Genomic DNA, 25701 nt, shown 5'->3' with positions numbered 1-25701 from the left:
CATTGTATGCAGATCTAGCTCATGCAAATTTATTGTGGGTATCCTGAAAACCTGACCAGCTGGTTGTGACCCGAGGACTTGGTTCAGAACCCCTGAAATATAAATATATATATTAAACCATCTGTGCCATTCTAACATTGATTTGAAGTTTGCTTTTCTGGTCTCCATATTTAAGTGCTTAGATTCCAAGAGGTTCTCATGTATATTTACTGATTTGTTCTATTGCTGTATCTGTACCAGCTTTCCAGAATAATGCATGACTAGGGCAGCATAGCTGCCAAACACTCCTACTGCAAAGTTCTATTTAATATCTGGGACACTGGTGAATAGGTCAGAATAAATATGGTTTGGACAGACATTTTAAATCTTCAACAAATGAGAAAGATATGAAAGTACAGAATAAGCAAGCAGTGAGAGTGGAAGGCAAGCTGTAACATATGCAAGAAGGGAATGGCACAAAGCCATGAAATGAGGGAAGCAGACAATCAACTAGAGTCCCTGTTAAATGTGAGGTAATTCAGTGCGTCCCCTCCTCACACAGCAGCAAGAGGTTTCTACACTGAAAATCAAAGAATGCAGGTTGGCTAGAAGGATTTAACATATAACAGAGTACACACGAAGGATTTAACATATAACAGAGTACACACGTGTCCCATAGGCACACAGCCCATACATGTACAGGACATACTTAAAAGAGACAGGAGGTAAAAAAGAAGAAAACAAACAGAAATGCCACAGGGAAATGAATAAATATACAGTGTGAAAATCTGTATGCAGGTGTAAGGCTTCTACAGATTGCTGCTAACAATTAAGTACATAAGAATAGCCATACTGGGGCAGACCAATGGTCCATCTAGCTCAATATCCTGTTTCCAACAGTGGTCAATCCAGGACACAAGTACCTGGCAGAAACCCAAAGAGTAGCAACATTCCATGCTACCAATCCCAGGGTTAACCCATACTTCACTAATTGACTGCCTGCAGGTATTCTAACAGGAGAAGCCCTTGTTAATAATTCGCTGTCCAAGTTGTCCTGAAAATCTATTTTAAGTACCTCTTCATTTTAAGTTAGCATCGACAAGATGAAAGATAAATTTCTGGACACACAAACAAAAAGGTACACCTCAGTTTTACAGATATTTAACACCAAGTGATATCTAAGTTTAGCTGTACACTCTCGCTTGGCAGAAGGGCATTCAGAAGCCATGAGTAGAACACATGTGAGGCACAAAAGTTTGCTTTTTCAAAAATTTAAAGAGCATTCAGAGAATCTGATTCCCTGGCAGAATTTATATTGCAAAGAGACAGCTTGGAAGAGCAGGTCATTCCTCCAGCCTCAGCTTGTTACTTGCTCGAGCACTGGCACACTCTGCTCTTTGCATCAAAAGCATCAAAATCTATCAGATTAAGAATTTTGGACCATTTAGGGAGAAATCTTCTAAAGGGGTGTCTAATAGGAACCTATCCTATCGAGGAAAACAGACACCTGCTCTCCTTTTTGGAATACTAGTATGTAGTTAGATGTCAGTACGTCCACGTAAACGGGCCTAAATGCCAGAGACACAGGTATAACTTCTATAACTTATGTGTGAAACTGTGAGTCCAACCTACACTCCAGCCAGACTTTGCCTAAGCGTGCGTCCATCCATAAAATACATACTATGTTAGATATGCGCAGAATTACAGAACAGTGCGTAACTGGGTTTTTCGCATTTCCACACACATGTATTTCTGCTCACTTGCTAGAATTACCCCTCACTGGTCAACAAAAAGCCTTTGAAAAAGGAAGACCAGTACCTTGGGTTTTCTGGTTATAAAGCAAGTCCACCAAAATCCAATACTCAGCAGACACACAAAGTCAAAAGCCATGGCTAATGCGAGCATGCTGAAAACATGCTTATAAAGGCCTTAAAGTCCTCCAGCCCATCAAATAACACAGGAAGGCACAGGACTGACACTGAGGTTAAACAGGCAACTGCAGGGCACAGGCTCAGCATCAGAGAACTGGAAACATGTCACTCTAGGAAGAGACCAGGACTACAGCAAGCTATCTTCCAACAACCCTGACGCATAACTGGAGCTGCTGCAAAATGGACAAAACCCTCGAAAGAGAATCAACATTAGATCCACATACATACAAAGGACTATTAATGCACAGCAGAAGACGTGTCTCCAAAGCTACTACAAGCAAAATGACACCCCGACATAATAGCTCTGACAAAATAGCCCCAACAAAACAGCCTTGTAACAAAATAGCCCTTGACAAGATGGCCCCTCCCACAAAATAACCCTTGACAAAATAGCCCCCTAGAAAAAAATAACACATCACAAAAAAAGATGATAAACTACAAGTGAAATCTTCACCGATAAAGGCTCCTACCAGCATTGCATTACATAAAGCATATATAAATAAATAAATAAAATTCGATAGCTACCAACTGGTACTCATGATCTGCTGTTTAGGGAAACTATTCTTCCATCAACATGCTAATTAAAAACAAAACAATATTGTCATCATTTTCATAGTCTTACCAACCTTATCCTATTTGGTAAGGTAAGATTATTAGGGAAAAAATGCAGTGCCACATTCTGGACCAGGGGCGTAGCCAGACCTCGCCAGGAGGGGGGGCCAGAGCCCGAGGGGGGGCACTGTTTAGCCGCCCCCCCCAAGCCGCCGCCGCCACCACATCGGACCCCCCCCCCCTGCCGGCCTGCCCACGATCCCCTTCAACCCCCCTCCCGCCACCAACTCTCCCCCGCTGTCGCAGCCCGCCCCATCGCCGTAAATGATACCTTTTTTTGAAGAGAGACTTCCTTCCGCGCTCGAGTAGCGCCTTTCTTCAACAAAGTTCTGGCGATCAGCTGTTTCGACGCCGGCGACGCTGCCGGCGTCGAAACAGCTGATCGCCGGAACTTCGTTGAAGAAAGGCGCTGAGCGCGGAAGGAAGTCTCTCTTCAAAAAAAGGTATCATTTACGGCGATGGGGCGGGAGGCGACGGCGGGGGAGAGTTGGTGGCGGGAGGGGGGTTGAAGGGGATCAGGGGCCAGGGCCAAATCTACGGGGGCCCGGGCCCCCTCAGGCCCCACATAGCTACGCCACTGTTCTGGACAGCCTTTTGTTGGGGGGCTAATTTGTCAAGGGCTATATTGTGGGCAGTCCATTTTGACAGTGGCTGTTATGTCAGGGGCTATTATGTCGGGATCTTTTTTGGAGCTTTTTTGTCGGGGCTATTTTGTCAGGGGCAATGTTGCCAGGGCTATTTTGACCAGGTACCAAGCAAAACAGAAGAATTTTACACAGAAATGGGCATAAATTCACTTTTAATAGAATGATCATCTCACATAATGAAGCAGAGATCCAAGTGCTTAAATGAAATGAGGAAGTAACGAGTGACACTTGTACAGAAAAGACTACTTGGGGTCAGCCAAATGAAGTAAGGTCTTACCTAACCAGTCGTTAAACTTTTTCACCTCGGAGGGCAGCCCCAGTTCTGTGAAGTCACCAGTGTGCAGAAGGATGTCCCCGTAAGGCATCTGAATACCATCGGTCCGGGAGTGCGTGTCCGAGACACAGACAAACCGCGTGTGGCCTGCTGGCTTTGGAGTGTCATACGGGATGGGGTCGACCCTGAGGGAGACAAAAGACATTCCAAAACAACTGATGTAGATAAAAATCATTACAGTAAGAGGAAAAGAAGCCACTTTTAGGAAGACACCTGACTGGAACAGAGGTGGGGGTGGGGGAGCACAATTCATTTATATGCTTTCAATTTTTTCATTGAGTAAAGTGATATGGTAGCCATGTTAGTCCACTTTTCAAGGTAATAAATAGAAATAAATCAAAACATAGAAAATAAAATAAAATGATACCTTTTTTTATTGGACTAAATACATCTTTTTTCCTTGTACTCAAAATTTAGTACTCTCTTTTATGCACTTAAATATTTCTTGTCATCTTCTGTACACCATTTGGAGCTTTGCTGGCTGGGTGGTTAGTAAGTTTGATAGAGAAGTTAAATTGACAAGGAAATCTGAGAGTACTAGACACTGAGAATGGAAAAAAAATAAAACGAAAGCAGAACATGAATGAAAAAAGGATGACTATTGGAGAATGTGAAAGAAGATATCCAGCATAAAACTGAACAAAAGTAGACAGAAATTACAAGCATATTAAGGAGTATGCTGTCCATGAATGCCACACTTGCACTACAACTTGTATCTTTAAAAAAAAAGTGACTTCACTTAAAAAAAAAACAGTAACTGAGATTTGTTTCAGTCACTTTTTAATCTTTAGGGGCACAGTCAGTGTAACCACAGGACACGCTATTTTCACTACCTGTTTGTGAGACCCCCAGGTGATGGTTATGAGGGTGGGCCCTGGGAATAACTCAGCCTGACAAGTATATAAATGTGAAAATAAATGGTTTGTTCATCTGATCCCTGGGACCTGTTACCCCATAGGCCAGGATCCTCAGATGCAATAGTTTCTCTGGCTTTGTAAGAGTCTGAGTAGGCCTCTGGTTCACAGGCCAAGCAGTCTGCAGCTGGTGTGGCTGCCCTGCCCCAAATACAGCCTGTTAGTTCTCAGGTCTTCTGAGAACTTGAATCTGGCTCCAGCCTGACCCCAGCACGGCTTGTAAGCTTTAAGAAGAAGCAATGTTGGTTTAGCTCTGCCAGGTCACAGCAGCTCACCGTATTCTGCAAAGGCATAGGCCTGGGCTTCATTCAGTTCTTCCTTCCCTGGGCTTCTCTATCCTCAGCCTGGCCCTGTCTTTTAAACTCCAAGGTATTGGCTCTGCCCCTTTCCGTTTCACTTTCCTCCCGGATCCGTGCTCTTAAGGTTGCCCAGGCTAGTTAGAGAGGGACTTTTCATAAGGGTGAGGGGCAGTGTTCTATAAACCCCATCACACTGCTGTTCCAAAAAAATGTAGTGGGTACAAAGCCATCGCTTCCTACAGGGCACTGCTGAGTCACAGAGCTACCTGCTCTTCCCTCATTCTGCTTACTTCTGTGCATCACTTTGATCAGTTTTTCTGTACTTGCCAATAAGTTCTTAAATTAAATATTTGGGACTTAACTGGCAACACAAAACAACTTAATTTAAAATAGTCAGAAGGAATCCAAGAAGGAGCTTAGTTAAGTAGGTGTATGTGTATGATTTAAGTGAATAAGACATGTGTTCTTTGGCCTCACTGTTTTGGGTGCTATGGAGATTGATTATTTATTTATTACACAATTTCTAGACTGCACTGTCCTAGGTCAATTACAATTTTAAAACATCCTATATAATAATTTGCAACTCCAACGTTCTGAAGATGACTCCCGTGGCACTGAAGGGTTCGTAGGGTCCATGCGGTTCGTGCTGCCTGTAACCATCTGTCTCACTGTCCCGCCCTCACGTCATAACATTATGACGTCGAGGGCTGAACACTGAGAGGGAAGGGGACGCAGCATAGTTGCCCGGCAAAGCAACGCAACGTCACAAACATGAGGGTGTCGTCGTCCCTCCCTTCCTCCCTCCCTCCCTTCCAGTTCCAGGCCCCCTCTCTCCGATGTTTAAAAGTCATCTTCACTTACCAAGTCAGGGTTACGGCGGCCGGCAGCAGCGTGCAGCCTCGGCCCTTTTCTCTCTCTCTGCTGTGGTCCCGCCCTTGCGGAAACAGGAAATGAGGGCAGAACCACAGCGGAGAGAGAGAGAAGGGCTGAGCCTGCACGCCTTTTACCGCTGCTGGCGGCCACCCTAACCCCAACGAGGTAAGTCAAGATGACTTTTAAATTTCGTAGGGAGGGGGCATCGAACTGGAAGGGAGGGAGGGAGGGACGACGACCCTGGAACTGGGAGGGAGGGAGGTGGGGGGGAACCTGGAACTCAGAGGGAGGGAGGGAGGATGACCCTGAAACTCAGAGAGAGGGAGGAGGACGACCCTGGAACTCGGAGGGAGGGAGGGGGCGCCCCTGGCACACACTTTCAATCTCACACACACTCTCTCTCACAGACACACTCGCACCCAGTCTCACTCTCTCTCTGTCACACACACACACTCGCACATTCACTCTCTCTCTCTCACACAGTCACTTTCACACACACTCTCTCAAACATACACACTCCGAGGAAAACCTTGCTAGCGCCCGTTTCAATTCTTTCAGAAACGGGCCGTTTTTACTAGTTTACAATAAAAACTAAAAAAAAAACAATACAGTACCTATAAACAAACAATAGCACAGAATCCAGCATAACAACTAATACAATCTCTCACTAATTAAGGGACCCTTTTACTAAAGGGTTGCCACATGGCAACCCAGAACTACTGCTGGCCCAAATCCAGTTACCATCGAGTTACTGTGGAAATCCTTACAGCCACCTCAATGGGTGGCGGTAAGTGCTCCCCGCCGTATGGCCACACATTATGAGTAATTTACTGCATGGCCATTTTTTTAGGGTATTTTTACCCACTTCAGGAAAAAGGGTCCTGACGTGTAGGAAAAACAGCCCCCACCACTACCGCAGGGCCCTTTTTACCGTAGCTTAGTAAAAGGATCCCTAAAAGCCTGAGTAAAAAGAAATGCCTTGAGACATTTACAAAATAGAGAGCTACACAGAAATAGGATTCCCACGGGGATGGAGGAAGTTGCCATGGGATTCCAGCGGAAGTGTAGTCAAAATCTCTGGTGACTCAAGAATGAGGCTTGGAACCTACAGAGAGGCAGCTGGAGAGTCAGAATGAGGCTTGGAACACTCATTGATTGAATAATAAATACTATCCCCCCCCCCAAAACCACAGGAGGCTGTTGGGGTCGGGAGGAAATAGAGAGCAGGTACGGGTGGTGATGGAATGGACCTTAGCAGGTATGGGAGGGTATGGGTTAGATTCCACTGGGGATGGGCAGGGATGAGTGAAATTTCTGTCCCTGTGCAACACTCTATTAGAAAGCCTGGTGTTGAGACATGGTGACAGATCTGCATGTAGAATTGATTCCACTTGGTCTTGTGAGAATCATCAGAGAAAATAAGGACGTGCGGCAAAATGAAAATTGCCGAGCGTCTATTCTGGTTCTGAGACCTTACTGCAAGACATGGACCTAGCAGTAAGGTCTCACGCGGTAACCGGGTGGTAATGGTCTACACGTGTCAAATTCCACTTGACACGCATAGCTGCTGCGCATCAGAAAATAAAAAATATTTTTCAGATGCGCGTAGCAGACATGCGCCAAAATTAAATTTACCACAAGGGTCATGCAGTAACCAGGCAGTAACTCCAATTTGGCGCACGTTGGGCGCACGTAGACACCTACGCAGCTTAGTAAAAGGGCCCCTTAGTTACATGACTCTTTATTCTACAGGGGCCTAGTTTTCACTAAAATTTCACTGAATTTTAGGCACTGAGATCAGTAATTTAATCACATTAAGATAATACATAGGGAAGGAACAGTACAAGACAATAAACCAGCTCTATATCCTATTAGTAGAGATAAGCTGAGATCACTAATGAGGGCTCTTTTACTAACGAGAACATTGACAATTGCTTAATACCATCATCCCCTGGGTACGTTAGCAACGCTTATAGGTTGTAACGAGAACCTCAGAGGATTGACAAAAATCAAACCAACTGACCATCGTCACAGAGTTCACAAAATCAGCTTCAAAGGGGTCTGTAAAACAAGCAATCCTACCCACAGATATGCTTCCAACTCGGTGACTATTACTAAAGAAAACCCCAGTTTAAATCAATTGCTCACCAACATAGAATTAAGAGAAAATTAGCTCCAAATGCTGGTTGTTCTTTCTCAGCTGCACAGACCAACCTGTCTGGTGAATCTAGATGACATTATTGGAAACCGAGACTCTTCACACTAGTTCCACAGTGAAGCTTTCTTTATGTTTCTGCAGTAGTAGGGCCGCCGAGAGACTGGGCCGGGCCTCCCCGCAGCCCCCCCCCCCCCCCCCAAGGTCGCTGCTGCTGCTCCCCCCTCCACCCCACCCCCCACGGTCGCTGCCACCGCTCCCCCTCCATACACCACCGGGCCGGGTCCCCTGCATTGAAATCACAGCGCCTCTCACTTCCATGTGAAAGCGCTGCAGGCAGCAGAAGAACACCTCCCTTCGGGCCTCCTTGCCTCCCTGTGTCCCGCCCTCACGGAAGTTACGTCAGGCGAGGGTAGGAAGGAAGCCCGAAGGGAGGTGTTCTGCTGCCTGCAGCGCTTTCACACGGAGATGAGAGGCGCTGTGATTTCAATGCAGGGGCCCCGGCCCGGTGGCAGACGGTCGACGACGGAGGGCAGGTGGGACTGCGGCGCCGGGCCCCCCCTGGAGGCCCAGGTCCGGGGAATCTTGTCCCCCCTGCCCCCCCCCCCCTCAGCGGCCCTGTGCAGTAGCACAAGCTATGGAAGACCAGAAATGAAATGAAAAATCATTCTATTCATGCCACTCTTTTATAACCTTTAAAACTCTAGGGGATCCTTCTATTAAGGTGCACTGGAAAAATGGCTTGTGGTAGTGTATGTGCGGGTTTTGGGCAAGCGCAGAATCGATTTTCAGTGCTCCTGTAAAAAAGGCGTTTTTTTTAAATTTTTGCTGAAAATGGACGTGCGGCAAAATCAAAATTGCTGCACGTCCATTTTGGGCCTGTGACCTTACCACCAGCCATTGACCTAGTGGTAAATTCTCACACGGTAACCGGGGGGTAATGGCCTATGTGCACCAAATGCCACTTGGCATGTGCCCGTTACGCGCGGCTGAAATAAAAGTTATTTTTCGGCTGCGCGTATTGGACGCACGCCAAAAATGAAATTACCGCAAGAGCCACACAGTAGCCGGGCGGTAACTCCATTTTGGTGTGCGTTGGGCAAGCACGGCTTAGTAAAAGGGCCCCTAGGTGGAGAATGCTTAATTTGTTTCCGCTGCAGAGCTCCTGCATTTTTACATTTATCCTGCATTCCGTGGGAAGAAAAGTAAGACCCCTCCCCAAATAACTTGTCTGGTTCCCTATGCACACCACATTTCAAGGCATGCCAGGGCATCCACGAATATCCTGACTAGGATCCATCTCCACGTGCAGACCTGTGTTTGTCCTGCAACATGAGCTCTGTTAATTACCTGTAGACAGGGCCGCCGAGAGACAGAACCGGGCCCAGGGCAGGATCGCTGCCCCCCCCCCCCCCCCCCAGATCGCTACCGCGATTGAAATACCTTGTTGGCTGGCGGGGATCCCAGGCCCCGCCAGCAGACGACATCTTCCTCCAGTGCTGATCTTCTGCTGATTGCCTGCCCCTACAGCTGCTTTTTCTCTCAGGATATGCTTGGGTTCAAAACCGAGCATGCACGCCTGAGAGGAAAAGCAGCCAAACAGCTGGCCAGAAGTGCAGCGCTGGAGAAAGACCTGCAGTGTCTGCTCCTCCGGGTCCTCCCCAGCTTCCAAGGGGGGCCCGGCCATGGCGCCGGAGTTATATCTCTCCTGCTCCTGTCGGGACACGATCACTCAGGTCCCGTCAGGAGCAGGAGAGAAAGACCTCAGCGCCGGCCCACCCTAGGAGGCCCGGGCCTGGAAACCGTGCCCCCCCTCTCGGCGGCCCTGCCTGCACAGGTGGAGGAGGGTGGGTATCTGAAGGAAGAGACTGAGAGAGTCTTTGCACATCCTTAAAACTAAATATTGAAAGGAAACTCTTCTTTTGAAAGCAGTGCATCAGTTCTTCTTGCACAACCAACTAGTCATGAAAAAATTCAAAGGCAATGACAAGAATACAAATAAAAAACAAAACATCTTCTGGAAATCCCACCATGATAATATGAATTATGAGGAACTTGAAAAGTCAACCTTAGTTGACATGCAGGGAATTAATTAAGTCTTCAGAGAATTTTTGAAATGAACCTATATGTGAAGTCCAGCTTTAAAAATTATTCCAGGGAGCTCATGGGCCGACACTTACACTTGTCCTGTACCATGCACAGAGGTCTGGGTTGATTTATGCACATCTATATAAATAATTCTCACCTCCAACGTTCAGTGAAGCACTAAATCTACTATTCCTAGGGTAGTATGACAGGACCATTCACCCTCCTAGGCTGTCACCACCACTCACCCTCAATCATAGACCCACCCTCAGCCACGCCCCTTCCGCACATAATTCTCAACCCCAACGTTCTAATGAAGCAACATCTCAAAACTCCAACTTCCGTCATGGTGTAGATCAGAGCTGCACCATGACTGTGTGCCCCGCCGTCGCGTAAAACGTCATCACGTCGAGGGCTGAGCCTCGGAGGACCAATCTAACACCACTAACAATGCTAACCAACTGCACGACATGGACCACGAAGGACCAATCTTCTCTCGCTGTCTCGCTCTCCCCTGGCACTTGCTAACTCCTCCAGTATCGCTGCCAGCCGCCTCTCACGCTGCAGGTGCAGGGGTATGAGACACGGCTAAGGTGATGGGTCCGGCGTCCTGACCTCACTGCGCTACCATCACCCTTTCCCCTGCTTTCGCCAATCCGCGAGCCTTTTTTACTTCCTCCTACCTCAGCTGCACATCTCTGTTTCTAACACTAAGCCGGCACCTCCCAGAACAACACACATGCGCCGCCGGCCTCTTTCCGGATTTATCCGCTTGCACGAAAGTCACTCTGAAGGCCCCCATGCAGCCCCAGAGTCTCCTGTTCACTGCCCCAGCGCTCCTTAACGATGCAAATCTTCGCCGGTAAGCCTGAGGCTCCCAGCGCACCCCAAAGCTGCCACCAAACCTCCTGCTGTTCCTCTCACCCAAAACCTTTGGCAGCAGTTCCACCGCTTGAAGGGGAGGCCAGCGACACCCCCCCCCCCCCCCCCAACATCGCTCAAACAACAAAACCTTGCTAGCGCCCGTTTCATTGCTCTCAGAAACGGGCCTCTTTTACTAGTATCTACATATTTTCAAAAATCTCTCCCCAAACCTGTGAAGACTGCACTCTCTTTCTCTGGCCATGGGGGGCAGTATAAATAACGCATTGATGTGCTTGACCCAATCAGCAGGTGTCAGCACTCAGCAGGACTGTGACTGTGGTCTGCACAGCATTGCCTGCCCCCTCCCGGTCGGTACCAGGAAACAGCTAAAATTCATTAAAGTTCATGTAGACTGATTTCAAACAATTTGAAAGACCTAAAAGCTATTTCTAAAGCTTCTCCTCTTCCTGTATATATTACAAGAAAGAACATAACTTCCACTTTCAACAGGAAGCCTAGGCAGCTACTGTAGCAGAGCCTGAGATGAAGTTTTTTTTCCTTTATTTCCCAAGCCAAGGCTGCAAATTCAAGCCAGAAATGAACTTCTGAACTGTCTCAACAAGCTCGGCTATGACCTGAAGGCATCAGTCTCTCTGGGGTTTCCAAGCACTTACACAGCAGACTGGCCTCACCAGAGTTACAAGAACTAAAGTTATGTGACTCCTGCCATTTTCATAGGGACATTTGTAGAAGACCTTTCAAAAACTGGTGGTAGTCATTTGAAGTTAATTGTCTCAGGATACAGAAAGGATGAATCATGGTGAAAAGAGATAATCAGAAAGTGGTCTAGCAAGACTATCGGCCTCAAATTCCTAGCTTCGACAGCTTATGTCGCCTCCTTATGGCTCCCAAGTCTGCATCAACTCTGTATAAACTCTTGCAAATGTTAAAGCTGAATATATGTTCAAATATTACTTCTGCCTGGGAAAAAAGATTTGAGAGTTTCACTTACAATCAAAGAATGGGAGGTTTTTTGGACAAAGACCATGCGTTCCTCATTATCTGCTGCCCTGATACAATCAGCATATTATATTGTACACAAATCCTATTGGACACCTGAAAAACTTTCTAAAGTAAGATCTTCTGTATCCAACTTATGCTGGTCTTGTCAATCTGCAGTAGGGTCCCTAGAACATATGCTCTATTCCTGCATTAATCTGTAGCTGTATTGGAAATTGATCTGGAGATCCCTTCAGACAATATTCGATAATTCAGATGTGTTAACCTGTAAGGTTCTCAATCTTAAAGCATCTACTCCTGGCCTATTAAATCCATTGAAACATGCTAAATTGTTTAATTTAATGATCTCGATTGCACTCCATCTGATAGTTCTACACTGGAAGAATAATCAACATGTCTCCTATCATGAGTGGTGGAATTGGCTTTGTTCATATAGGCGATATGAAGAAATAGCTCCTTTGAGAACTGGTCATATTTTGTCCTTTCGTAAAAGTTGGTCATTGCTAGACAAATATGCAAGTTTAACGGGCTAATAACTGCTTGTTTTACTTAAGTTATAAATTACTTGTTTACATATGCTGTCTGTTATATTCAATGTTAACCCACTGTCATTTGTTTTTTCTTTTGTTTTATTATGTTCGCGTTTTCTAATTCAAAATTATAAATAAAGATATTTAAAAAAGAAAGAAAGAAAGTGGTCTAGAGTTTAGCAATACAAATTCAACAGTCAGCTAGGTTGAAATTCTGGATTTTAAATGCAGTGGGGTGAGCCCCAGTGTCTGATCTGCTCACACTCCCCGTATGAATGATTTTACTCTCACAAGGGTTTTTCTAAAAATCTTATCACAGTCTGGAGTGGAAGAGTAGCTTCGTGGTTAGTGTATCAGCCTGAAAACCAGGGAAATTGAGTTCAATTCGCCTTATGGTTCCTTGTAACTCTGGAAAAATCACTTAACCCTCTATTGCCCCAGGTACAAAATAAGTACCTGTATATAATATGTATAGTGCTTTGATTGTAACCACAGGAAGGTGGCATATCAAGTCCCATTCCACAGGCCTCTCTGATCATATAAAGGGCAACAACATGCCAATGAAAATCTCTAAACTTTTATTTAGCAGGAAAAATGTCATTATTCTGACTTTCTGTGCTTAACTGGTATAGCAAACATATCCCAGTCTTATAACAGGGGATCACAATAAGATAGAATGCCAAATACATGCTGAATGAAAGCATTAAATAGGAGGACAAATGGTGCATGGAAGAAGCATCTGGAAATCTTTTTCCCCTCACAAAACATTTCCATTCACAGTTGACTTCACACCAGGAGTCTTTCAAGTTCAACTTCAGGTCATGGTGCTTAATGTCACACAACTTGCTCCCAAAAAAACATAATCATTTCTAGTCTTACGTGAAGAGAGTCCCAGAAGTGTGACGTGAGGTTCAGAAACACACCTTCCATCACCAGCTAGACTTGCCTTTCAGATATGATTTATATCAACTCAAGAACACATAAACTGGTTATTTTAGAAGTATCTCCATGTGTAAATGTCTGGAGAGGCCCAGACGTTTAAATGCCATTTAAAAACAGGGCCTATGCACACGTGCTCACTATCTCTACATGGCAAGGGGGTGTGAGGAGGGAGGGGAAAGAAGTGGTCTTGGCTGGTGTAGAATACTGAGCTGCATTCCCTATTTCATATAGGGAATCCACATCTGTATGGAGAAACAGATGTCAGTGTTTAATCTGCTCCAAGGCACATTTAAGTGCCTGCTATAAGGGCAGCTGTATAACACCAGTGTCCAACTTCCCTGCCATGCCAGTGTTCTCCCCCCAATCAAGCCCCTAACCTGGTGCCAGTTTCTTCTACCCAGCGGCACCCAATTCTCCCCTCAGCAACTGCCCCCCCTCAACAGGATACAACCACCTCAAAACCTTCCCCCATCAGCACCCAACTCCCTCCCCCCAACAATAGCACCCCAAACAGAACCCAACTTTCCCTCTAACAGCCCACCCCAGTGGCACACAATCCTTCAGCAACTACCCTCACTTGACAATACCTGAATTCGCTCCCCATATGAACATCCCCGGCAGGGGAGGCCCCTTTATGTGTGTGCATAAGCCTGAAGTGGCAGCCTCCCCCATGCTAAATCCCTCCAAAAGGGCCAGGTCCTTCAAAGCTAGACCCCTCCTCTACTCACACCCCCAACCCAGACCCCAGCTTACCAGGGGTCCCTGGTATCTAGTGGGGCATGAGCAATACCCACTCACTCCTGCCTCATATCTCCAGCTCTTCAGAATGGCCACCAAGACCCCTAGAAATACATCATTGTTACCTGTGCCCTTCTCCACTGCCAACTTCAGACTCCATTCCTGCCATCTTTCTGTGCCATACACCTGGAATAGACTTCTTCAGTCAGTATGTCTTACTCTGTCTCTGGACCTGTTCAAATCCAGGCTAGAATCCCAACTTTTAGAGGCTGCTTGAGGACAGGATGGGATCTCCTCATTGATTCCTTTTCTCCTTCTTAAGGCACATTGTGCCTGGATTCAGATGATTTTCAAACGTATAACCTCTCTCCACTCTTTACTCATGCGAACAGGCTGCACTCCCAGCCATTCTCTTCTGGAAACCCAACAGTCGGCTATATTTTCCTCACTACAGGAATCCTTTGGAGGGAGAAAGCCTTTCCCTATTCTCTGCCGAACCCCATCTAGGAGATGAAGACAAAGCCCCTTCCCTAGACTCTAATATTTATACTCCCCCTTCAATTCTTGAAGTTCTACTGCTATTCAGTTGCTTCTCCCCACAGACCATCCCTTCAACTGTTTGACTGGTATTACTTTGGAGCAGGAACCAAGAATTTTCCTCCTACCACTGCACGGGAAGGGCACATGGTGAGATTGTGCAACACATTTATATACAGCCTCGCATATATGCCTAGTAGTGCTGTAGAAATGATAGATCCCTTTAAATTGGTCAGTAAATCCTTTTAAGAGTGGGGGCCAAATGACTCACTAACGAACAGCCCACCCAAAGTACTTACAGGCCGATTAGGAGGCGGACGAGCCATAGACTGTGTATCCATGTGAAAAGAGCCATTGCTGAGGTCAGAAAGATTTCATTTGTGGCATGAACATTTTGAGCGTTGGGCGGGCTGTTCAGTAAAAATGATAGACACAGTAGTAGTAGAAGTAATAATGTTGTAAACTATTTAAGACTTAATCTCCAAATTATAATTGTTGTAAAGTGTCTTATTTTTAGCTTGGATTACTCCATAATTAGCCATCTCTGTGTCAAGTGCAAGGCTGAAAAAGTCCCAGGTGCCAAGCTGCCAAAAGCACATAAACATTGGTACCTGGTGCCTGCTGTCACCTAGCCCAGACAGAGTGTCCATTGCTGTAGTTAGTCCAGGCCTAAAAAGAGCTACTGCCAATAAAGGAGCCTGCTTGAGCAGAAAAGCAGGCGGAAAAGAGCCAGCAAGAGTGGAAGATGCAGAAGAGGAGGAAGCGAAAAAAAAAATACTCCATGAAAATAAACAGACAATCCCAAACCAACCTCAAACAAAAATAATCTAAAAATTAACCCCCCCCCCCAATAAAAAAAATTAGGCTCAACCTAGTTGTGGCCATGTGGAGGGACCTAAATTTGATTCTAGGGCACAGCATGCTGAAAAGGCAGCATCCACAGCCCCAGCAGAAGGAGAGGGAGTAATAGGCATTGTACAATGGTGACACCTGGTGGCTAGATTTAGGGCCCATCACTGCAGGGTTCTGGAGGGAATCCAGACAAAGATTATTGCTGTGATGTCTGGGCTACAGGAAGAAGGAAAAGGGACATGAAATACTTATAAATAATGGTTCTTTGTGCTAGATCTTAGACACTTCCGAGTGTGCAGCCAGGTCAAAAGAAATTACAATAAAGAAAATGTGTTTGCCTTGGTGCCTAACATTTTTGTGTGATACCAAAAATTTTCAAACTATTTTTCACCACACAACCATTTCCACCTTTATCCCAAACTCTTGCATAACCTCGCTTTTCATTTTGGCAATTGCAGATGTTAATGCTTCACATTTAGAAACTCCATAAAATGACCGAGAACGGTTTTAGTAACAAGGCATTGAGACAAACGTTTAGGTATTTTTTTGTTCCAAATGACATTTGTTAGCGCATTTTATTTCTCAGGCACCATTTCTTTAAAATAGTGTGATAAACCACATTTTATCTTTAGCTGTGTTTAATGTGTAAAATCATGTCATTATGTAGGTCCACAACTTTGGAATGCTTTGCTCTTGAATTGCAAAAAACAGAAGAAACGCTATCTTTCATTAAACATTTAAAAACATATTTGTTTAAAAAGGCATCTTTATAATTATAAGAAAAACTAAGAGGCCCTTCACGTGTACAGCGTAGGCCAAATCGGCACTACCGCCCGACTGGCGCATGAGCCAGGCAGTAATTCCGAATTTGGCGTGCGCCGAATCCCACGGTAGAAAATAATTTTCTATTTTCTACCAAGGGTCACTTACCCAGCGGTAAACAGTAGTTGGCACGTGCTGCATGCTTACTACGTGGGTATCACGCGAGACCTTACCGCTAGGTCAATGGGTGGTGGCAAGGTCTCAGGCCGAAAATGGATGCGCACTGATTTCAATTTTAGTGCACGTCCATTTTCCGGCCCCTTAAAAAAAAAGACATGGTAAAAAATGGCCCAGCGTATGCCCAAAAGTCACGCTCGCACTACCCTAGGTCACTTTTTACCACAGCTTAGTAAAAGGACCCCTAAGAGCTCCTTTATAAGTAATTGATGAGCGTCAACTGGCTTCTGAGATTTAAGAGTACGTTGTCCTATTTTAGTGCTTGCTTTATATGTTGTTTAAAATTATATGTTTCAAGTTGTAATCTGCTGAGATTTTTCAGACAGTGTGGAACATAAATTTTAAAAATAAATAATTCTCTTTAAAAAAGTAGGTTGGGGCCAGTCTTTAGTAAGTGCCATGTAGTGTCAAGCAGAAGGTTCCTGGTTTATCCTGGTCAGACATGGCTGGGAAGAAAAGATGAGGGCAAAGGTGAAGGTGAAGATGGTATTCACAGCCCCAGGGAGCAGGGAAGTTGTGGTATTGACTTAGGTAATTCTTACAAAGCCTCATGTAGAGGTCAGTGATTGTCAGGTCACAAAGAGAGTTCTGTTACATGTTCTCCAGCCCAGGATTACCACCACAATGGCCCAACTAAAGAATGTGTGAGGTGGGGGTGGGAAGATATCAAAATAGGGGGAAATGACCAGGTAGTGTGAATGAAAGGCTCATGGTACCAGATTTCAGCCTGGCACCAACTGAGATGGAGTCAAAAGAAGCTGGAAAGAACAGTGAAATCAAAACTAGAAGTTAAGACACAAATGAATTATACTCTAGTTAACACCTGCTGAAAACATTTTAATACTTCAAACTATAATTAAAAGGTATGAAATATGTGTTATTTGCTTTTTAATATTCAAAAGTTAAATTAAATTAAAATTTAACTGAATTCTTCATGAATTCTAGCTTTAAAGTTAATTTTCAGTAGATCCTGTTTCTTTCTTATTATGTTATATTTGCTGAATTGGGACTGGTAAAAGCTTATGATGCTGTTTTAGAAACTGTAAATTGCATTGAGTGCCACGTGCTTAATCTGATAGAGAAATCAAAATGAATGTATTTAAGAAGTAAAGACTGCTGTAAAGCTGGAGGAATAGTTTGTCCTGGGGAGGATGCAAATAGGATGAGGGTGGAAAATCCCCTCACAAAGCCAGCCCCATGCTGCAAACTGACACTGCTCTTTGGTCCTCTACTGATGGGACCTGCTGAGATGATAATTACTAGGTCAGGTTCCTTTGTGCAGTAATGACTGGGGTCACTGGTATTATTCTGGACACACTGACAGTCTGCTGACATACTGACTTCAGTGCTGCTTTTTTAGGGTTGTTTTTGGCAGAAATGCAAAAGAAATTTTTCAAGACCACCAATACCAAAATGTTATTTAAAAAAAAAAGTAGCCTGTCATCATAAACCCATCCTATCATCAACCCCGAGATGGTTCTCTAAAGATGCATTGGCTCTAGAAAAAGTTTCCAGTTGCTTTCATTTGCCAACCAAAAAGATGCTCTTGTGTTTGGGCTTTCAACACCACATGGATCCCTTTGGTCTCAAGATCGTGTGCTATTTATTTACTTCTAGTTTGCAAATCTACACTACTAAGTGCAATATAATAAAATCATAATAAATAAAAGCACAAATAGTGTAAAATAACAACAATGCAACACATAAGACAAAGTAACAACATATAAAGGGGTGTTTTACTAAGGTGCGCTGAAAATGGCCTGCGGTAGTGTAGGCGCGTGTTTTGGGCGTGCACAGATCCATTTTTCAGTGTGCCTGCAAAAAATGCCTTTTTAAAATTTTTGCTGAAAATGGGTGTGCGGAAAAATTAAAATTGGTGCACGTTCAATTTGGGTCTGAGACCTTACCACCAGACAATGACCTAGCAGTAAGGTCTCACGTGTTAACCAGGAGGTAATGACCTACGTACGTCAAATACTACTTGGTGCACGTAACAGACGTGCGTCAGAAAACAAAAATAATTTTTTGGACGTACGTATCGGACACGTGCCAAAGATGAAATTACCGCAAGAGCCACGCAGTAGCCAGGCAGTAACTCCAAATTGGCGTGCATTGGGCATGCATAGACGCTCATGTAGCTTAGTAAAAGGGCCCCAAAATAAATAATCCTTTGGACGTACGTATCAGACACGTGCCAAAAATGAAATTACCGCAAGAGCCACGCGGTAGCCAGGCAGTAACTCCAAATTGGCGTGCATTGGGCATGCGTAGACGCTTACGTGGCTTAGTAAAAGGGCCCCAAAATAAATAACCCATTAGATCACATCCTGACTTGACCATGCTACATACAAACCACTTAAAAACAATCAAATAAAAGCAACAGTATCACTCCAACCATCACATCCACAGCAAAAATCATATCTACCACATTGAAATATTCAACAAACAACAAAACATACTTCTCTCATGTTCTGAAATCCTCCAAAACAAGAGGACTCAAGAAACATCAAACATCATCACAAACAAGTGAACCTTCACCAATTTCCTGAAATGTAATAAATCAGTCTACAGTCCAGTCTAGTATTCTTTGGAAGAGAATTTCCAGAGCAAAGAAAAATGAAAAAAAGTGAGCAGAGGGCACTACCTCCAGCCCTCACTCACTCAAACACAATGCGAACATATTGCGAGATCACAGATGAAAAGTACCTTGGAGCCTCACAACCTACAGAAACTCCAGTTTCCAATTCCTTTCATTTCTGATCTGGAGCTGGATAAAGCTTCGCTCCTGTGTGCACCCAATAATCTGATCTCCAATGTTTCTCAGAGTCTGCATCATTTATCCTACTATCAGACCTCTAGGGAAACAGGTGAAAAATGTGTGAATTCTTATTCTGAAGGGTACTAAGTGTCAGAAATCACACCTAAAACAATGAGCAGGTGACATCCAACTGGTCAGGAAAACAGAAAGATGTATAAGGCACTGCACTTTCATCATCTGAAGATTCCCATCACTCTCAGCATTTACTCAGGAAAAAACGGAAGTTTGAAAAATGAAAGTACAGTCCGTCACTTAATGTTTTCCACTAAGAGATACAGGGCCTTATGTACGCTCTAAACAGACAGATTGGGCATTTACAAGCTCTCCTAGAGTCTGAATTTCTGCATTTTATGTGTAAGAAACATGCTGCTATTTCCGAAGAGCTGCACAACAAGCTAACGAGAGACAACACAGTATAGCCAGTTCAATTAATCTACTGGATTTCTAAGGTGTTCCGTTTCCAATAAGGCCCACAGCGGAAATTACAAAAGTAAAAAAAATGCAAATATACAGCAGCCATAGGGCCCTGTTTACTAAGCAGCGTTATAGGCGCGTTAACATTTTTAACGCATGTTAACCATGTATGTGCCTACAATATCCTTATAGCCTCCTACATGGTTAGCATACAACCTAAGTGTAGGCGCATTAAATACACTAACGCGCCTTAGTAAACAGGGCCATAAATCATAAAAATCCAAAAAGATTGAAATGTTCTGAATTTGGTAAAGCTCCTTCGTCAACAGAGATCACTTGAAAAGTTACAATAAAACGTTTACATGCCCCAGTTAAGATCTTTGATTGGTCATGTACTTCACTTTCACCTACAGGCCAAGTGCTTGAATTTTTTTACCCACCTCTCTGACTGATTGTGAAGAAAGGAGCAAACTCAGAGGCATGAGCTGCGGGCTGAAAGAGAAAGGAGACTCAACCAGAGAACAGGTCACATGTCTTTTTATCTGCAGTCATTTTCTACGTTTCTGTATTAAGAAGGTATCACGGGGGGGGGGGGGGGGGGGGGGGGGGAGAGACATCTGTGAAGAGAGTCTGTGTGGGAGAGGATCACAGAGGACGGAAAAGCCCCTGTGAAGCTTAGTGAAAGGGACAGGTTTGCTCAACACTCAGGAGTCCAAAAATACTGTTAAACAGCGAAAGGGATCAGAGACACAGATGAAGGAAACGTAATGTTTCACGACTTCTAGAAAGAATGACTACCCCAAAGCAGTAGGAGGGAAATTCCATATCACAAGTGTGTAAATGTTTCAAATAATGGCATTTGTGCACATATCTGCCTAATTCGGCCAGTTATTCTGTAAATAGCTGTTTTAACTTACATAGAGGGGCATAATCGAATGAAAACGTCTATCTCAATGGGCGTTTATCTCCGAGAACGGGTCCGTGAAGGGGCGGACCGAACCATATTTTCGAAAAAAATAGACGTCCATGTTTTATTCGACAATTTGTGAGCTGGGCGTTTTTGCTTTTCAGCGATAATGGAAAATGAAAGCGCCCGGCTCAAAAATGAATAAATCCAAGGCATTTGTTCATGGGAGGGGCCAGGATTCGTAGTGCACTGGTCCCCCTCACATGCCAGGACACCAACCCGGCACCCTAGGGGGCACTTTTACAAAAACAAAAAAAAGGTAAAAGAGCTCCCAGGTGCATAGCACCCTTCCCTTGTGTGTTGAGCCCCCCAAATCCCCCTCAAAACCCACTGCCCACAAGTCTACACCATTACTATAGCCCTAAGGGGTGAAGGGGGGCACCTACATGTGGGTACAGTGGGTTTGGGGGTTGGATGACTAAGCATTAAGCAGCACAATTGTAACAGGTAGGGGGGGGATGGGCCTGGGTCCACCTGCCTGAAGTCCACTGCACCCCCTAACAACTGCTCCAGGGACCTGCATACTGCTGCCAGGGAGGTGGGTATGACATTTGAGGGTGAAAATAAAAAGTTGTGAAACATCATTTTTTGTGGTGGGAGGGGGTTAGTGACCACTAGGGGAGTCAGGGGAGGTCATCCCCGATTCCCTCTGGTGGTAATCTGGTCATTTAGGGCACTTTTTGGGGCCTTATTCGTGAAAAAACAGGGTCCAGGAAAAGTGCCCTAAATTCTAGCTACAAACGCATACTTTTTTTCCATTATCGGCAAAAGGCACCCATCTCTGTTCGGGTGATAACCATGCCCCAGTCCCGCCTTCACCAAGCCTCCGACACGCCCCTGTCAACTTTGTACGCTTCCGCGGTGGAGTGCAGTTGAAAACGTCCAAGTTCGGCTTTCGATTATACCGTGTTATTCGTTTTTGTGAGATAAACGTCCATCTCCCGATTTAGGTCGGAACTTGGGCGTTTTTCTCGTTCGATTATAAGCAGGATAGGGGTCCTTTTACTAAACCATGGTAGAAATCAGCTTGCGGCAAACACCGAGATGCCCATTATATTTTTATTCCTACAGGTGTCAGCGTTTACCGCCAGCTGATTTCTACCGTGGCTTAGTGAAAGGACCCCATAGTGTGTATTGTAAAGGGAGTGCACACATGTGTGGAGCTTGGGCAGGCCTGAAAATTACACAGGTATGTGAATTCTGTGATTGTTGTTCATCTTTTCTCTATGCTTTACTTTTGCTTTTAATATGACGTTCCTTTTCTTTTGTTACATTTGTACCCCACGCTTTCCCACTCATGGCAGGCTCAATGCAGCTTACGTATACAGGTACTTATTTGTACCAGGGGCAATGGAGGGTTAAGTGACTTGCCCAGAGTCACAAGGATCTGCCCGTGCCTGAAGTGGGAATCGAACTCAGTTCCCCAGGACAGAGTCCACCACCCTAACCACTAGGCCACTCCTCCACTGTCAGAAATCACACCTTTTGTTTGTTATTTTAATTTGATTGTAAACTGCTGTGATCCTTCTATTGGAAATTGCAGTATATCAAGTATTTTAATAAACGTAAGTATGGGGTCATTTTACTAAGCTGCGGTAAAAGGGGGCCTGCACTGGCATCAGTGCATGTTTTTGACATGCCCTGAGGCCCCTATTTACTGCAGTGGGTAGAAGGCGGGGTTTCTTTTTTTTTTTTTTTTAAAGAAATGGCCATTTCGGGGGGAGCACTTACCGCCATCCATCGAGGTGGCGGTAAGGGCTCCCATGCTAATCCAGTGGTAACCGGGCAGCGCGCGGCACTGCCCAATTACCACCAGGTAAACACCGGCACTACAAAAATAAAAATATTTTTGTAGCGCAGGAAATGGGGGTGGGGGTGGGAAATGGGAGTGGGCTGGGGGTGGGAACTACTGCCGAGCTGCTGCTGTACCCCGGCAGTACTTCCGGTTTAGAGAGTGGTAAGCCCGAATTGGTTTTACTTGCCACTTAGTAAAAGACCCTCTAGTTACATCCAGGGGTGTAGCCAGACTTCGGCGGAAGGGGGGTCCAGAGCCTGAGGTGAGGGGGCACATTTGTACGTGCAGGACGTCAGAAACAGAAGGAAGCCTTTTGCGAGAAGATGAGGACCTCGGCTGGTGAGGGTTGGGGTCTCCCGCCAGCAAAGGCAGGCGACGGCGGGTTGGCAGCGGGAGGGGGGTCAGGCGGGTCGTCAGCAGAGGGGTCCAGGGCCAAATCTACGGGGGCCCAGGCCCCCTAGGCCCCACATAGTTACGCCACTGCTTACATCACCTGTACATGTGTATATTCTCATTATACTAGTATTCTCTAAAGGAAAATAAGACACCTACTTACCTCTAAAAAATAAGCTCCTATACGCACCCTCTGGATGTCTACTTATATGTGCCTTATTACTTTGCCCTTTAGTGGAGTGGAGGAGTAGCCTAGTGGTTAGTGCAGTGGACTTTGATCCTGGGGAACTGAGCTCGATTCCCACTGCAGCTCCTTGTGACTCTGGGCAAGTCACTTAACCCTCCATTGCCCCTGATACAAAATAAGTACCTGAATATATGTAAACCGTTTTGAATGTAGTTGCAAAAACCTCAGAAAGGCAGTATATCAAGTTCCACTTCCCTTCATATATTTCACACGTCATCATTAAAAGTAGTTGGAGCACCTGAGCAATCTTTGAGCATTTGTGAGGAAGAGGAAAATCTATACTGCTGCTGTGAGAATGGTTATAGGACAAGGAAAATTTGAACACATTGCGCTAGCTCTAATATCTTTGCATTGGCTGCCGATGTATTTCAGAATTCGCTTTAAGCTGCTGACAATTGTTTTTAAGGCTCTCTCCGATCTGTCTCCCTCTTATGTAATGGAAGCTCTTGAATTTTACTGCCCTGCTAAAGCACAGCTTTATCTCTCCACACCAGACATCACTGCGGAAACCCAGGCCAAAGTATCGGCCTGCTTATCCGACATTGCTGCATGGATGTCCAATCGCCACCTGAAACTGAACATGGCCAAGACCGAACTTCTTGTCTTCCCACCCAAACCCACCTCTCCTCTCCCTCCACTCTCTATTTCAGTTGATAACACCCTCATCGTCCCCGTCTCATCTGCCTGCAACCTCGGTGTCATCTTCGACTCCTCCCTCTCCTTCTCTGCACATATCCAGCAGATAGCCAAGACCTGTCGCTTCTTCCTCTATAACATTAGCAAAATTCGCCCTTTCCTCTCTGAGCACACCACCCGTACTCTCATCCACTCTCTCATTACCTCTCGCCTTGACTACTGCAACCTACTCCTCACTGGCCTTCCACTTAGCCATCTATCCCCTCTTCAGTCCATTCAGAACTCGGCTGCACGTCTTATCTTCCGCCTGGACCGATATACTCATATCACCCCTCTCCTCAAGTCACTTCACTGGCTTCCGATCAGGTACCGCATACAGTTCAAGCTTCTCCTACTAACCTACAAATGCACTCGATCCGCAGCCCCTCCTTACCTCTCTACCCTCATCTCCCCTTACGTTCCTACCCGTAACCTCCGCTCTCTAGACAAATCCCTCCTTTCAGTACCTTTCTCCACCACCGCCAACTCCAGGCTCCGCCCTTTCTGCCTCACCTCACCTCAAGCGTGGAACAAACTCCCTGAGCACATACGCCAAGCTCCCTCCCTGCCCATCTTCAAATCACTGCTCAAAGCCCACCTCTTCAATGTCGCCTTTGGCACCTAACCACCACACCTATACTCAGAAATCTAGACTACACCAACTTGACATTTTGTCCTTTAGATTGTAAGCTCACCTGAGCAGGGAAACATCCTTCTTTGTTAAATTGTACAGCACTGCGTAACCCTAGTAGCGCTCTAGAAATGTTAAGTAGTAGTAGTAGTAGTACTTGCTATTGGTGGTAACGCTATTCCAAAACACATTATGCAGTCACAAGGGATAATGCATTTTTGGGTATTGGTCCCCTTTTATGGAGCCAGTTTGGTTGCATCATCTGTTGGTCTTTCCCGAAATGTAAGAAACTGCGTTAAGACAGGTCTTGTTTCTCAGGCTTTTCATTTGAGATAAATTAGTCTATTATACCTATCTGGTACAGAAATATTGTTGTTTGACTGGTTAGGGGGCATCTTAGTATTTTTTGTTTTCATACATTTTTTTTAGGTTTTAAATTTATGTGTCTGTATTTTAGTCCACCTAGGCAATAGGTGGGCTAAAAATGGATGGATAAATAAATAAATAAATAAATATAGTTGGGTCGAAACCCTCTTCCCTCACCTCCTCCCTTCCAAGGGAACAGACTATGACTGTACCAAGCTATGGTTGCATTCTGTGCAACTCGCTCGCTGTCATCCACCTGTCTCACCACCACCAATGAGAGGAGATGGTGGGTTAGGAGCAATTTTGCGCCCCTCCATATTGTTGCCTGATGTGGCCACTCGACTCTGAGTACAGTCCTAGAGCAGATCCCCTGGACAAGAGTGTGCATGTGAAGAGGGAGGGAGGAGAGGGACAAGGAGAAAAAAAAACATTCTCTAGGCCCTTGAGGGATAAAGCTCCTAATATGTTGCCCTGAAACAAGGTTTCAAGTTTCTTTATTTTTTTTATATACCGCTAAAGACTATGCACCATCATAGCGGTTTACAATTTCAATAAATAGGAGAGCCATGGAAAGAAATGAATTACAATATATAGAGGAAAGTCAGAAAAAGTTGAAAGCAAAGAAGGAGAAAGAGAAGGATAAGGAGGAATACCCACAATAAAAATAAAATTAATATGAAAGAAGAAGAAAAAAAATATTAAAGAAAGAGTTAGAGAATCCAACGAGCTTAATAGTTCCACCACAGGTCTCCACACTACAAAGCCTGTGCAAAACCAACACATACAAGGTACCTCTTACACATGTTTTTCTGCTTCTTCTAAGATCTTGTGTTTTTATGCTACGTATTTCCTGACATACTGCAGGCTGGGTTTGGTTTCTGCATCTTTATTATGGCTTTGTAGGAGCTGCCTTTGTACTCTCTCTTTCTTAGTGCAACACAAATTACAAGCTTCTTTGTACGGTCTCTAAGCTTGACTACTGATAATGCTACAACCCTCATTTTAATTCTACATGTCGCAAAGTAAACCTCTCCTAGGAAGCAAGTGGCTGTAAAGACTCCCTGCTTAAAAGGTCACAGGACAC

General features: G+C 44.9%; 1 protein-coding gene across 2 annotated transcripts in view; it reads right to left on the bottom strand.

The window, feature by feature from the left end:
* Positions 1-25701, bottom strand: part of MPPED2 (metallophosphoesterase domain containing 2) — a 191940-nt gene that overhangs the window by 126592 nt on the left and 39647 nt on the right. For both annotated transcript variants that reach the window (XM_030200684.1, XM_030200685.1), the window contains exon 3: positions 3447-3628. In XM_030200684.1, the coding sequence (XP_030056544.1) occupies positions 3447-3628 (182 nt within the window). The remainder of the gene's footprint in view (positions 1-3446; positions 3629-25701) is intronic.

The sequence above is a fragment of the Microcaecilia unicolor genome, chromosome 4 (genome assembly GCF_901765095.1).
Source record: "Microcaecilia unicolor chromosome 4, aMicUni1.1, whole genome shotgun sequence".
Lineage (NCBI taxonomy): Eukaryota > Metazoa > Chordata > Amphibia > Gymnophiona > Siphonopidae > Microcaecilia > Microcaecilia unicolor.
This window is presented reverse-complemented; position numbering and strand designations above follow the sequence as displayed.